Here is a 16,208-nt window from a genome sequence, read left to right as displayed (position 1 = left end):
ATATTTGTATAAGCTTATCAAGTAAAATATATTTTCCAGTATTTTATATATTAAACAATTCCATTTGAATACACTAGATGGCACTATTGATGTAGCTGTGAAAAATAACTACAATTTTACTAAAAAAAAGTCTTAATAATAAGAAAGCAGCAGTCTGAAGAGAACTTTAGAGTCTGTTAAACTCAATTGTACAGTGTTTTATCTTGGTAGAAGATCGATTAAAGAGATATAAATCCATCATTTTGTGGTAGAAGTATAAGGGCCTTACTTTAAAACAAAATGAGAATATGAACTTAAAATTCAAAACGTGTAAATTCTACCACATAAGCATGTAATATATATCAATATATTGAAAATTAAGTATAAAAAAGATGTATCATCAGAATAACTATTTTTTTTGGGATTTCTTTTAGACACAAATGATTAAATATTCCATACCAATAATTACATTGCTATACATTTCATATAAGGTAAGTATTTTTCTCTCTCAGTGTTTTGGCCTTTATTAATTGCATGGGATTTTCATTTTTTACTAAGGAGATGTTGTCTGTACATAATTGCATAGAAAGTTTTTTAAAAAAAAAGTGTGTACACCTTTATTCATAAGATATTACATTATAATACATTATAATATATTCATAAGATATTACATTATAATATATTACATTATTCATAAGATACTACATTACTCATTTGATCCAAAGGATTGTTCATAGGTACAAATGTTTGACTGCATTTATATGCATAAATTAGCAGGTATGATTTATATGCCTTACTTTCTGGAACTTTGTTTTGATTTTAACTAAGTTGCAGATAGTATGCAGATAAGATGCAGATTGTTAAATTGTATGATGATGTAGGAGTAGAAATAATCAAAACATTCTCTACTGCAGTGCCTCCTCTGACATTTTAAAATACAGAACAGACCAAAAAAACATAAATAACAGGCTAAAATAATAACTTTTACAAGTTTATTAGTCTGTCAGTCTGTCACAGCAGTGAGAATTATATCATAAAATTAATGGGCATATCATCCTTTTAATCTGCATTTGCAAAGAAAAAAAGTCAGAAGGCACTTGGTTGCAGACATTTTTTCTGCAAGACCTAGTATGAGATGAGACTATTTCTGTTAAATAATTACCTTCAGAGAAACTCCAGGTGAATTTGCATTATTAAAGTTAAAAAGGTAGTAGTAAAGCGTAACAGTTAAGAAAGTTGCTATGAGTTCACTCCAGAAGTATGTTCTTTGCTCCTCCGCTTTAATAAAATGAAACAAAAAGTCGGAAAAAAAAAAAAAAAGGAAAAACTTTATTTAGCAAAGTTACACTGATGAATTCTACTTAAATTTTCCTGTTACTCTGCTAGAGGATTTTCTAGGATTTTTTTCATTGGTGTGCTAGCTGAGAAGGAAGTTTTCTATCATGTTTTCCCTTTTTATCATCTCTGAAAATAATCAAAATAATGCCATTTCTTTTGACACGGGTGATGCTAAGAGCATAACATTCTAATGACTTAATGTGACAGATTAGCCTGAAATACTTTTCCTCCTACTCTCCATGAGGAGATACAAAGTTCCTGAATCTGTCAGATTCAATTCTGAAGTCAACAAAAATCAATGATTTTCATATGCTTTAGATCAGTTGTAGTTGTGCTCAGTCTGCCTGACAAGCCTTATTTTTTGTGTTTCTTCTAAATATAGGAAATCATTTTTATTGACATTAAAAATTAAATTTTTCAGAAGTGCTCAGTGGGAATAAAAATATACATCAACCTAGTATTTTTTTCTTTCAAAAGTCATTTCTTTCAAGTACAGAGGAATATATGATATATTTGTGCTTTGTGGGGAAAAAAAAAAAACAAAACACTAATAGTGAGCTTTCAGGAAAGAAGCCTAGCTGACAGGTAAAACTTGTCACCAGATTCCCTGTCAATGACTGGAATAAAAATTCTTAGAGAGAGTGATCCAGAAACTATCCATCAGTTCTTTGAGAAAGTATTTATTTATTATTCTTCCAGAACCTTTACATGAAAACTGATGGAGCAAGGAGTATTTGATAAGAGACTTACTCATCTTTCTCCTTTCCAGTTAAGAATTAATCTGTTCATGCACAGTAACTTCTCAGATGCACAGATATCCTACATATTCACCACAAAGTTTAACTGGCCATCACAGCTTGTTTTCTTGTGCTAGTAGTGTCTGTAAATTTGTACTACGTTACCTGCTATACATACATTTGTCAGAAGAGCCCTTCAGTGCCATTTCTCAAAATAGGAGTTTTATGGGATTATTAACCTAATCCTAAATAAGCTAATGAAAGCCTCTTTTGAGGCTTGTGGTTACCAGAGTCCCAAATACATCACTTGAACAATAATTTATTTAGATACAGATTCAGCTAAAATGCTAGCTGTCTTTCAGGCTTCATGTAAAAGTACTGTAATATCTCTGTGCGTTCTTTAGCTGTGTCACAGGTAAACACGTGGATATAATGCAGCAGTACTAAATATTCTCCGTATTTCACTTCATATTTTTATAGACAGATTTTGGTTGTATCAGTGTCCGCTGCATTTAACTTCTCAACAGAGTAATACCCATCAAATTGTGTTTGCATGTCAGTCATTCCTAAATAAATTGTTGGTACTGGAAATTGGTTCCTGAGCTTCAGCAAGTTTGCAGTTAGTGTTTCTGGCAAATAATCTTGATTTTGCTTTGCTACTAAACTGTTGATTTATCCAGTTTCTTAAACTTTATTTTTATCTTTATCATGTCCAAGTCCTTTTACTCCAAAGGTATACATACATTTGTTTGAGCTCATAGCTCAACATATACTAATGATCTGAGCTGTCTTTGGCTGAAGAACTCCTTGTATGTACTGTATGTATTTATTCTTTACACCTAAAGTTTGTGAATGTGAAAGTCTGGAGAAGAAATGACAAAAGAAAATACATTTATTTTGATTCATAATATTTAATTCAGTTCCTAAGAAGATTGCTATTTTTCATTCTTTGGCCAACAGTATGTATTTATAATATGGTAGTTTCTGCTTTACACTAAGAGGCCAAATAATTAATACTTAAACTTTTTGAATTCAAAATTATTAGCCTTGTATTTGAAAAGTTCTGAACTGCTAGGAACCTCAGTGACCTGTTCAGTACCTCCAAATTTATGGCTGGGATAATTATTTAAAGTCTAGGCTTTCTAGATAGAAATAAAAGATTTTATGTGAGGAAACCTACAAGCTTTTAAAAATTCCCGAGTTCTTACCACAAGCATTGAGTTTAAATTGCCAAGTGTATATCCTCAAGGTGTATATCCATTGCATGGCAGGTTTGCAGCATAATCTAGACTCAAAGCAGAGTCCTTTTCCTTCTGTCTCCAGTCTGAAGGGACTCCAAGCAATTGGCATTCCAAGCTTTCAAAACATTTGGCTACCTGGGATAGTTCAGCAGTGAAGAAAGGAATTTTTGTTCTGTTATTAGATTCTAAAGTCTCATTTCACAACTGCTTAATTTATTTACCAATCTCTTGGGAGATCTTCAGAAGAACGGAAATACGTTACAATACTGTAGTACTTTCCAAAACACTACTAAGGCTGTGTTTCTGCCACAACTGTCTTTTAGACGTTTCTCAATCTACCAGTCAGTATTACTTTAACAAATGTATCAAATTAACAGTTATGCTAATAAGTATCTTAATTGACCCAACTGTATCTCCTGCTCACCAGCCCTCCTACATAAATACACTTGTAGTAAAAGAATGCATATTTTTGCTAAGTACCTCAGCAGCATCACATTCAAATTCCTCATGAACCCTTGGATGGAAATTATCTAAATTGGATGATTTATGTTTTTTTAGATCATCAAGAGGTTTTTCGTATACTTTTTCCCAGTGACATTTCACTTTGCAAGCCAGCAATGCTTATTATCTAAGCAAACAGGTCTGGAATAGGTTTCACCACAATGTCCTCTGTAGTAAAGACAGATGTAAAACTATCAGTTAGTCATTAACACTGTCATCATGTTTCTTAACTGCTCCCTTTTGCCCTTGAATATTCTCTAGCTTGAACAAGAAACCCTTCAAATAAATCTCTGTTCTGTTAGTTTGGTGGGTTGGTTGTTTCTTTTTTTTGGTCAGCTTTCAAAAATCTGTTTCAGTCCTTCTCATTTCCTTCCTCCAACTTTGATTTATGTACTGTCTTCAGTAAGTTTTGAAACGTTTTCCCCAGATGGGAAGTTACTATTCACTAGTACTCTCCTTTTTTTCTTTAGTGATTCTCTTAATTCAAACTTCTGAAATGCCATTAAAGGCATCCATAGCACATGTAATGATTTTAACTTCTGATACATATCTCCTACCTCTTTGCATTTAGTCGTAAGTTGCTTTTCTAACGTTATTGTCAGGTTCTGGTGCCTTTCCTTCTCCTGTAGTCATTGACATTATTTAATGGCTTGCCTGTTGTGTAGTGAACTGTTACATGATGACTCTTTTTCTTGATCTTTTTTCTTAAAGCTTGCCCTGTCAAGAAATAACTTAAAATATTCCTATTCATTCTATAGTCCAGGGAAAGGAAATGGCTCGTGTAAAGCAGATACAATGCACAACAATCACATCTGGTGACAACTTGTGGTTTCCCACAAGTATCAAGATACAAATTGATCTTAAACTATAACAGTTCTGAAAACCTCTCACCAGAACCACTCGCTCCAGTGAGAGTTTTCCAGAGCTCTGAGAAAAGTTCCTGAAGGTTACCACAGCATGTTATTAAGTTCCTTTTGGTCATCTAGCAAGTGCTACGTATCTATAACTTTGAAACTGTGTGTTTATGTCATAATAACAGTCACACATCCTTCATAAGGGTAGATATGCTTAACTCTTGCAATCAATGAGCTGGATGAGATCAATTACCAACTGAGAGGAAATAATTAAACATCCAGAAGTTGTTTTCTTCATTCTGTCTTCAGTTTATTTTCTTTTCACTGTAGTTCTGGCCAGGAATAATGGATGAACTGTCAGAGCTGAGAGAATTCTATGACCCAGACACTGTGGAGCTGATGAATTGGATTAAGTAAGAGGATTTTTTCTCTATTTAAGTTAAATGCTATTTATGTAAATCTAATGTTCTTAGTTATAGTCCTCTGTTTTATTTGTCACAGGTCATGAGTGATCTCTGGTGACCCACAGAGATAGTTTCAGATGAATGGGGTATTTAGAGGTTAGCATATTAACAGCTGTGGTGGACAGCAATAGGTGAAGGCGCCCCAGTCTGCTTTTGTTTTCTGGTTCAGTACCATGCTACTGTACTGCATGTGTGCCAGGAAAGCTGTTGATTCCATTTGCTCCTGTAAGCACACAGTTTTCCCAACTGAAAGAGTCATTTTGGAGGTGTCAAGCTTCTTCCATCATACCATGTCTACCTCTTTACATTAGTAGTTCTTTGTATTGAAACAATTTTCTTTTGATTTCCCAGTCCTCCACCCATTCCCACACCCTTTCCATTTTCTTTAAGAAAAAAATAGAATGTTTATAATTGTAAAAAACTGGCATGTACAGTTGTAGGGCCAGGAAAGCTGTACCCTACAGTATGTTTCTTGACCTTTAAAATAGTAGAATTACTTACTAGAATGAATATGTACCAAACTGTAAATAAAATATTTGTAATTGAACTTGACAAGGCTAAACACAAGTACAAAGTCTGTTTCAAGAGTGTGAGAATCATTTCAGCCCCAACTCATCACTTCTGCTTTCTCACAAAGTATAGGAAAGTACTTTTTTGATTAAAACAGTTTAGAACACTCCAAGTAGAAGATCTGATAAAAAGGGCCAAATAGGACATTCTCTGGAGGATTGTGAATTTAAGAGATATATTCTATTAACATACAGTTAACCACCGAAATCTTCCAGATTAAGTTCAGGTTAATATAGAGATAGTCCTGGGATTTTTATTTATTTGGAACATTTTTCAAAATCAGTTTCATGGTCTGGAGGAGACTATTCTAGACCTATTACATTTAGCACTGACCTAGTATTTCCTTGAAACCCTCTATCGTGTTTTCATATGCAGTGAATTTCAGGGAAGCCAGTCACCCAGCCCATTCTACCCATAGCAGCATATTTGTACTCCATCATCGTGTATTTTTAATCCATAAACCAGAAGGAGTAATTCAGAAGTAAAATGCATTACAAGCCTTCCCTGACTTATTTTGAAAGCAGACCATGTTTTTTCCATCATTTAGAATCTCTGCAGCCATATTGACACATTATTGTGACTATTGTTTACCAGCCAGTTCAATTTAGCACTTCTGTTTTATTAAAAGATGGTAAATGTCTGATAGTTCAGGTCTCCTGTGTACAATATATGGAGTTACATATAGATTTATACATAAAATATGCATGTGGAGTTATTCCCAGTCATGAACTGGATTTGACTTGATCCAATGCAAATAATTTTTCATATGTTCTTAGTGCTGAAAATGCTAAACCGGTGCTTGTCCTCTTTTCATGTTATGACAGACAATTAGAGGTAAATTTTCTATTTGGGATTTATTTTGTTTAGACATATTATTCATACAAAGCGGAGTTAATTATTAGTGACTTAAATACAAGCCAACAAAAAATAATGGTAAGTTTCTAAAAGTGGGACTGATTTTCTTAAGTTTTGATGCCTAAGAAGAGTATTTTATGATACTGACACTTGATAACTCTGCTACAATTAATGATCTGTCAAGGCTGGTATCAGGAACTAATCATTCATTACTAAAACTCAGCATAAGGTGCTCTAATTTGTCACGTATAGCATTGAATTAGGAATAACTCATCTGTGTTTTAGTCTCTCCACATCTCTTGATCTGCTTAGATCTAAATGCATACTAACTTGGCCAAATATACAAATATATAGTCTGAATCATAGCCAACTGTTAGTCTGTCCACTACGAAGGGTCTCAGGTGTATTAACTCCTTCCCTTACTAACATTAGCATAACGTTTTCAGGAAGATATACTGGTTTATATCTTTAAAATAAAGTGCCTGCATAGTATCGGACTGCATCTATTCTAGAGCACAATTTTTGACATAATGAGCTTGCATATCCCAGTCTTGTTGTTTCCTACCCTCCACCTCATTTTTCTAGTTAGTAAAGAAAAAAAAGAGGTCAAGGAGGTCCTACCAGTAACACAGGGATAGTTCATAGCATTGTTCCCAGATGGGAGGTATATTAAAATTCTTAGTTTTGGTCTTTCTCCCTAAGACAACAGGAACAACTTGCTCATTTGTGAGATGGGAAAGAGTATCAGTAGAATGAGCAAATGAGTAGCGTGAACTTCCCTACTCTGTTTTCTTCTGGTAAGTGTTTAAGAAGCAATGTCTTCTGCCTTTAAGGGGGAAAGCTGTCTAGAACTGTGGCATATTTTATCAACAGTTAATAAAAATCATAGGAAAGGTGGTTTGTTTGTTTGTTTTTGTTTTGTTAATTTAAGAAATCTCAGACAACAGCCAAAATAGAGGGGAAGTTAACTGAGACTAAGATTTGGCAGAGCTTAGTTGTGTGTCAAATGGATTTGATTCAGACATGGGTATCAATCAGGCAAATTTTATTTTAGTAGAGACCCCCCCAAATTTTGAAAGTGCAGCTAAGGGTACAAAAATAGAATGCCCATGATTTGATAGGAGTTATTTTATCCAGTAATTTGTATTAACAGTTATATTTTAATTTCAAGCCCGCTATAAATTTTAACTCTTCACTCTGACTTACCTGATTTTCAAGGGTAATCATACTGAAATCAACACATATTCCAGACTTTAAGGGCAATATTACACTTGTTTAAATTACTCTTTCCTGAAATTCTTGGGCGTATCCTTTGCTATTGGCTCTGATTTGCCTGTAAAATTCAGGCACAAACTTGGTAGTGCCTGAGAATGATGTTTATTCCAGCAGTGTAGGTGCACTCCTTTATGTGAACAATATGTGCATGCAAGAAATTGAGGCTGGAACTAACAAAAATGCATCTTGTTGCTCTTTCTTTGTGGCTGTCATCTTCTGTTATTTTCTATCTTTCCAAATGAGAGGAGAGGGAAAACCATGGTAGTCTCATTGCATATGTTTTACTGCCTACCAGTTTCAGCTATATTTTAGTAGAGCATTCTGCAATTAAAAGGCCTTTGTTTTCAAGACAAAGAAGATTCTGGATTGGCATGATTGAGAAGCTCTTTTCAGAATTTCCTTTTCTCAAGTCCCTTTGCTTTTTTTATTCATCTCACACCCAAGTGCACCCAAGTGCTAAGAAAGGAATAATCTGAGATTTGCCTATTTTATACCTTTGAAAGCTGACTACTGAGTTTACTTTCAGTAAATAGAAATAGCTGTTTTTCTTTATAATGATATAACTGTGATTACAACATTTGCCATTTCATTAGGGCTTCCTTAAAACAAACTTGCAATAATTCTGTAGCAGCTTATTAACAGAAAGAATTACTACAACTTTTAGAGTCTGTGCAAGTTGAGCATAGACCTGTAATTCCTGTGAAGCCCTTTTCTTTTTAATGAGTTATTCTTTAGTATTTACATAATTCTCTACATTCTTAAATTTAGGTAAAGAAAAGCTTCACGCGTTATACTGTAGTGGTTAGTTTATGCGTTAGTTGAGCTGTAATTAACTTGTTGAAGGCTTAGAGCTTCAAAAATAAATGAAATTATTTGTTCAAAATGCCATCAAGTCTGCTTGAAATGACATTTAAATTACATAATGTAAATCAGTTTGACCTTTAAGTCCTTGTCATTATTTAGTGACATTTCATACAGAATAAATTGTTTGCAGGTTGGGCAGTGTGGTATGGAGCTTGGCGGAAAGCTATGGAAACAAATTATCCTTTCATTTTATACTTAATTTGTTCAGACATTTGTAAAAATTGCTTCATTTTTCTATAATAGAGAAGTGTCATTCAGTGGTTTGAAGCACATTTGCTGCCTTGGATACAGACCACAGCATTTAGTGACTGACGTAGGTAACAAGTATTAGAGAGGGATGCTTGCATGAAATGTAGAAATTACCCTGTACCTGAAAAATATTAGTTAATTGTCATGTCCCCGTCTAGTGGTTGTTTCAGAAGATAAAAGCTCAGTAGCAACTACCAGTTAAAATTCTTTGAGATATAACTAGAGCTTAGAATCACATGAAGGTCACACTGGTTGTTGGCCTGGGAACTGTTGGAGCTGGCCCGGGTAAAATATGGGCAGTGGTACATGTAGGTCTTCAGACACGTAAATCTGAGTCTTGGGGAAACATCTACCTTCACCTGGAATACCTTGTTCCCAATTCCATCCAGGACCAAGGCCTGTAAGCCAATTTTTTGGAAACCAAGAGAAGATCATTGGATTGCTTTTAAAATACAGCAGGAGGGAAAATGGTCAAAGCTCTTTACGCCCAATAAATAAAGAATGCACTGAGCTGTATTTCACCCCTCCTGGGCAAGAGGTATTACTCTTAGAAACAGGAATTGAGCCTTGTGCATCTTCTACATTTTGGACAAGCATTTTAACCAGTGAATAATGAAAAAAGGAAACTGTCGCCATTTCCTGAAGATTTCTTTTGTAAGAAAAGAGGCTGTAGGCTGCTTTTGTTTGCTTATGAGTTAGTTGTGTTTGTTTTGTTTTGTTTTTTAAAAAAAAAGTTTGATTATGCAAGTTTGCTCTTGGGCACTTCAGGAATCAGAGGTGCCAAATTGCCTGGATGAGGCCAAGTCAGGAGATAAGTATTGCTGAGCTATAAAACTTGAACTAATCTGGAACTGAAACAGACTTCGCACAGTAACACAGACATATTGAAAGCGTTCAGAATCATCATTTTCTATTCAGGTGTCTTAAGCTCTCTGAAGTTCCCATGTGAACCTAGTCCATGTGTTTTCAGCTTAGTCTAAAGAACTGTGCTTCTTGCAGATGAAACAGTGAATCCTAGCTGACAGCCTGTCAGTACCATTTACATAATATTCTAAGATGAATTGATTTATTTTAATAAAACATTTACTTCATGACGCCTAATGACTTTCAATGTTTTAAGTAAAAGAAATTTTAAAGGAGATAAAATATTTGCAGAATTCCAAGTGAAGCTACTGAAGAACTAGTAAATCAGTAAAGTTAAATTATCATATTAAATTATCATATCATTATTATCATATCTCTGCCCGTCCCAAATGAGATCAACATAACAATGCAAGAATTTGTAGGAAGGGTTTGTAGTTATTAATTCATTGATAAGCATAATCTCTTGCAAAGCAATACTAAAAGCTAATACTTGTCTCAACATTTTCAAGCCTATCATTGAGCATAAAGATGACTGAGTTTGTAGCTGCAATTTCAAAAGGCTCCCTAAGCACACCCTGAAGTGTCACACTTCTTTGACTACCATAGGTGCCATGCATGCATGCATTTGAATTTTAGGCATCTATTCATGTTTCCTCAATTTAAAATTAATTGGCTTAGTGTATGCTTCTTTCTGTTGTTTTAATCTCTTCCTAGAACATCCCTTAGTTATATACCCACTAAGGGCTGGAAACCAGTTAAGCAATTGGCATACTATCACCACTTTTATTAGCCTTAAATTATAGTAGCCTCTCTTGCCTGGCATATTTAACACTTTTCTTCTACTGTGTCTTAATATATTTAGGTTCTAAACTTGTAGGGGGAGTATGGGCAAAACAGTGCTTTCCTGGGGAGGTGTTTAAACAATCCCAAAACACCAGGACTTATTTAGGTAACAATTCTAGGCATTGGTTTTGATTTTCAGATGAGATCACTGTATCAATAATCCATAGTATTTCTGTCTGACCTCTTCCTCCACGCTGCATCCCCCTGATCCTGCAACAGGAACCATGCTTTTTGCAACTAGGGTGACTTTCCTCATAACTTCTCTCCCACAATTGCTGGAATAGGAAGATTGATGTGTGTGACACAGCAAAATTTTCATTCCATATGAATACCAGGAACAAGTTTTTGCATTCAGATTATCTGCTTTATGTAGAATACCTTGCATCATATACAAATGTATGTCACAATAAATTTCCTGATTTTTTAAAAATAATTAGGATGTAGAAAATTATGAATAGTGAGAGGTTCTATGAGCCCAAGAAACACATGAAATGTGGAATTAGTTAACATTTTCAGGATCATGTTTTCCCTAAGTTTCCTCATAATGCATTTGTTATTTACAGTTCCAGAGTATGTATTTATTATTGAGATTTATTGTACACTTTCAAGTGTACATCATTAAAGGAAATATTGGACTTTAAGGCCTCATATTTGAGAAAAAACATGGTTGCTTAACAGTTTGGTCCCTGAATAATGAAGACACAAAAATGTTTTTCATTCCATTGGATCTGTAACAAGTGATGCAAAAATACCCCCACAGAGACTTCCTCAGACTTATCAACATTTGTTTAGGTCAAACACTCCAAACACAGCAGTGTTTGCTGGAAGCATGCAGCTATTAGCAGGAGTCAAACTGTGCACTGGACGGACGTTAACTAATCATCCACATTATGAGGATAAACATCTGAGAGAGAGAACAAAACAGGTAAGAGTATTGCAATTGCTTAAGCTAATTCCTATTCATGTCGCTGGCTCCATTCAGGAAAACACGTACAATCTCTAATGGCATAGTGCAAGTGACATCATGTGCTTATGCATTGCTCTAACTTACTTTCAGATACAGTTCCAGAATATAATTCCATTTGTGAAACTCAGTGCTTTGGGCATCTGCTAAGTCACTTCTGACAGCTGGTATGTCTGAATAACTGAACTAGATGCTCAGGCTTGTTCTGAACAAACTGTTAGGTACTGTTGCCATTTACAGATCCTGCTGCCCAGTTGGACCACTCACATGGAGCACTTTCTGATTTGCCCTTGAGTTCCCAGATATAACAGCACATGACATTTTATATAGAAATTTTATATAGAAATTACCTTGAGAAACTCTACACAGGGGGGATTGTTTTAAACTATCCTTTCCTATAGTTTAGACATTCTGAAAGTTTTACAGGCATCTACCAAGGCCTTTCTGAAAACAGCAGCAGTATCTTTCAGTTCCATAGCCAGCAGCAGCACTGTTGTGCATTACAGTATGCATACCATCTTGTAGAGACTGTAAATGGATACTGAATAAAGATGGGTTGTTGGTTTTGTTGGTTTTTTTTGTTTGTTTGTTTGTTTGTTCATTTGTTTTTTTTGTTTGTTTGTTTTTGAAATACCTATCATGTGGATTATCAATCTCATTTCTTCCTCTGGTTCAAAATAACAGAATCATGAAAGAGCAAACAAATAGGTAGTGATTATGCACTTACCTTATGACTCAGTTTTCTTTTATTATAGATTTATCAGATCTATGCCAAGAGATCTCCTGAAGATGTTTACAGAATACTGCAATCCTTTGGCACAGACTATGTGATCCTAGAAGACAGTATTTGCTATGAAAGAAGACACAGTAGAGGCTGTAGGTTACGTGACCTGCTTGATACAGCTAATGGTCATGTAAGTATTTCATACAATATTTATACAGAAAATATTTTGCTTAGCTTCTTGTTGAAGCTCAGCTAGGATTTGGAGTAGTTTCGGTTATTTCCAATTCATCATAAGTGTAGCAAGTAAAACCTAATGGAGCTTTTAGACATTCTCAAAATTGCCAAATTGAACCCTCCTTGCTTTTAATAGTATTTGATGGAATTCAACCTATGCAAAATAAGCAATCACTTGTGCTGAGCATCAGATTAACAGAACACAAATAATGCTCCCTTTCACAGGGTAAATCACTTCATAGCTTTGGTTCCCTCAGGGAAAGTGAGCAGTTGTATTACTCTGTTGTGCAAGTACAATTGTCAAACATTTCTAGAGCTAACATGGAACCGTAGCAGACCACATAACCCAAAGCAGATATTTGCCACTGACAAGTTAGCATTTTGAGAAACAATGATACTGTAAATCTTACTGGTTTCATGTTACTTTCTTCCTCTCACTTGTTTCACACAGTCACTGTTAACAAATCTGGCCAGTCTAACCCTGATTGTATCACCAAGGTTGTTTTCAGTTTCTTGTTATTTTATAAATCTTCATAAAGCTGTTCAATTTCATTACAGATCATGGATGGTTTGGGAGAGAGTGAACCTGATTTGAAGCCTTCCTTGTATCCTCGCTTCTGTGAGGAAATTAAAAAAAATCTGCCTTCTTATACTTTACGCTTCATTAGAGTGTTTCAAAACAAAACATTCCATGTTTACAAACTTGCTAAGTATAAATAACATTTCCAACAATGGCTTCAAGTTCATTATTTTTTTTAATGGCAGAACCCACATTAGAAAATACAGAAGTTTACAAACATTTCATGTTTGTGAGACATTTTACATTGATGGTTTCTTGTTTGATTTTTTGTTTTAAGACAGTTTTAGTTTTGATAACATTCTTGATGTTGCCAGAATTGTCAATGATTCATAAATGCTAACTGGGACCATATTGATTATAAAATCTGACCTTTGAAATACCTGTGAAATTGTTTTCAAGTTGTAACCAGCTGAAAGACGCACAAAATGAGCAGCCGGCATGACCACTGCAGAATAGCTAGCCTATGAAGTTCTGCTCACCGTTTTGGATTTTTACTATAAAGTTACAGAAATGCAATGAAAGTAGGCCATGCTACTTCTATACTGAGTATGTGTTATCTTTGTGAATCTTTAATTAAAAAAATAGGGTTTAATCTTACAATGTGATCTATTTTGACAGATCCTTATGCTCTTTCAGTGCCTCTTTTTTGAATTCATTGGGAATGTATGTGGATACGAGTTTCTAAGCTTGTGGGTGTGATTGCAGAATCAGCAAACAAGTTTAAAGAATAAAACTTTAATCGTTGTCCTGCATTTTTAGTGATAAAGAAACATACTGTTTTATAACATTATGCATATAACGATGGAGTGTTACCTATTTCTAGTGAGAGTTAAGGTTGGAGCATGCCTGATACATGTTGCATGTATCCTTGTAAAATATCCTTGTAGAATGCTCAGGACAAACAAAACACGAATTTCTCAGCTTGGACTCTTGCATTATTTTCTGTATGTAGTTTATGAACTATAGGGGAGCGATTTTCTCCCCACATGAATTCCAAAAGTAAGATACCAAAACTGAACACTGCCAACCTTACAGAAGAAACATTCACCCCTAAAATTGACAGGAACCTTAAGTATTTAAATATGTTTGGGTATTAGAGCTTTGCTTTACATTATTCCAGTCACAAGGCCTTTTATTTTATTACAAAAATCACTGTATCCTTGCTCTTTAGCCTAAGATACCACAATTTTTTTAAATTGGTTTGGAAGATTGCGTGAAAGCAGTCCTCAATCCTGTGAATTTGTGATTTGTTTGTAGTCTTTGTCTTTTTACCAGGCTAGAATTTCGTGGATTGTATTGACTTTGTAAATGCTCAGTAGATAATATGTCACTTTTACTGTGTTTTAGGGCTGCTTTGGTTTTATATTGAAATTAGAGATTAAGTCTGATTAAAAGTCTAACAGTACTCCAACTTTAATTAGACATCCACTGGGATCATTTGTTTCTTATGAAAAACAGAACTGTAATAATTAAGCATCTCTAGTTGAATTAACATTTGAACACCTATAAGAGTGTTCGTGGCCTGTGCAAATAACTCTGTTATAATAATTACCACTGCAATTAATTTCTAATGATGGGAAACTTAAAGTGCTACTGATAGCAAATTCCACATTTAATTTAATCAAGATGTGTAATAAGATTAGCTTCCAAAACTAGCCTGTGTTCCAATGCCAAATGATTTAAATGTTTTCCCTTTTCAGTTGTACTAAGGTAAATTACTGAAGAGATGGAGATGGTTATGTCACATGCTCAAACAATTTTATATTCAGTAAATACTCATTAACAGTGTTCAACATGCTTCTATACTTCCATGGTAACACAAAAAGAAAGCATGCTTTAATCAGACTGTATTTAAATCAAACATTGACAGTAGCTAGACTGTTAAACTGTGCAACTGAAACTCCTGAGTAAATTCTATCCTGTATCTCTTAATGAGGTTGGAGACCACTGCAGTTTAACATAATACAATAATAAAACACTTTAATCAGTATTAAAACTTTAATTAGACTTGTAATGATGCACGCCTGTTCTTGCTGAAAGCATGGGTCAGTGAATTCCTCAATAAGTGCCTTACAGTAATTGAAAACAAGCAAATGTAAGGTAAAGTGTATTTAGGCTGTACTGTCTTATTTTAAAATGTGGTTTTATCTTTCTTTAAAGGTGCAGTAACTTTCTTATGAGAGATTCCAAGATCCAGTGGTACCCCAAGATTTTCACAATTTATTTGTAGGTAACAGCTCTGACTAGAAGTCCAGGCTATAACAATTATTTTAAGTAGACTTTTTTCTTCAAAAACACAGCGTGTGATTTTGCCACAAGAGAAATAAAAATATAGAAAATAAAAAGGTCTATTTGTTTTTTAAAATAAAATCCAAGCTACCTTTGTTCTTGGGTACACATAAAAACCACAACTCTCCTGATCCAGAACTACCACAGTAACAATTTTTTGCATAACACTAATATCCCCCAAAGTAGCACACCAGAAACTTGAAGCATTAGATTCAAACCACTTTTGAAATTTTTGCAGCTAGCAGTCAATAAGGCCAGGTAGTTTGTGACGCTTCCAAGCTATTCCAACACTTCTGTATTTGAAAGATTTAAGAGGAAGGGTGTATTTCAATGACCGTGTAATAAAGCATTCAGAAGAATGATCTTTTTAAAACAGTAAAATAGAAAATGTCAAGAAACAAAAACACCTACCAGCTCTGAGGAAAGGTACATACACTTGTCAACACAGCACTCAGACAGCAAGCAGCTGCTCCTCTGCCCCAGTTTAAAGGCTTGCCCGCCACAGCAAGGCATGCTGGACATGGCGGCCAGTGGTGTTGGCCAACCTACTGGTCTGTGGGGACTGGTGGTACAGAGGGCTATGCTTCCTGTTCCTAGAGGTTGTCTCTAAATCCAGGTGATTTCTAGGAGGTACGTGGTGTTTTACTTGACTGGATATGTTCTCTACTTTCTGTGTCTTACTATGGTATATATTTACTGCATTATACATGTGCATTTTTTTTATAATAACTTCACCTGTTCCTGATCTACATCATCTTGATGCACCTTATTTCCAAGCAGCTG

General features: G+C 34.7%; 1 protein-coding gene across 1 annotated transcript in view; it reads left to right on the top strand.

Moving 5' to 3' along the window:
* DPY19L3 (dpy-19 like C-mannosyltransferase 3) overlaps positions 1–15,446 on the top strand; it is a 34,377-nt gene extending 18,931 nt beyond the window's left edge. Inside the window, exons 16-20 of the mRNA XM_032195601.1 lie at positions 414–470; positions 4,981–5,063; positions 11,427–11,559; positions 12,354–12,512; positions 13,115–15,446. Of these exons, the coding sequence (XP_032051492.1) occupies positions 414–470; positions 4,981–5,063; positions 11,427–11,559; positions 12,354–12,512; positions 13,115–13,276 (594 nt within the window). The 3' untranslated portion in view covers positions 13,277–15,446. The remainder of the gene's footprint in view (positions 1–413; positions 471–4,980; positions 5,064–11,426; positions 11,560–12,353; positions 12,513–13,114) is intronic.
* Positions 15,447–16,208: the final 762 nt, after the last annotated feature.

Source organism: Aythya fuligula, chromosome 12, assembly GCF_009819795.1.
Source record: "Aythya fuligula isolate bAytFul2 chromosome 12, bAytFul2.pri, whole genome shotgun sequence".
Classification (NCBI taxonomy): domain Eukaryota; kingdom Metazoa; phylum Chordata; class Aves; order Anseriformes; family Anatidae; genus Aythya; species Aythya fuligula.
This window is presented reverse-complemented; position numbering and strand designations above follow the sequence as displayed.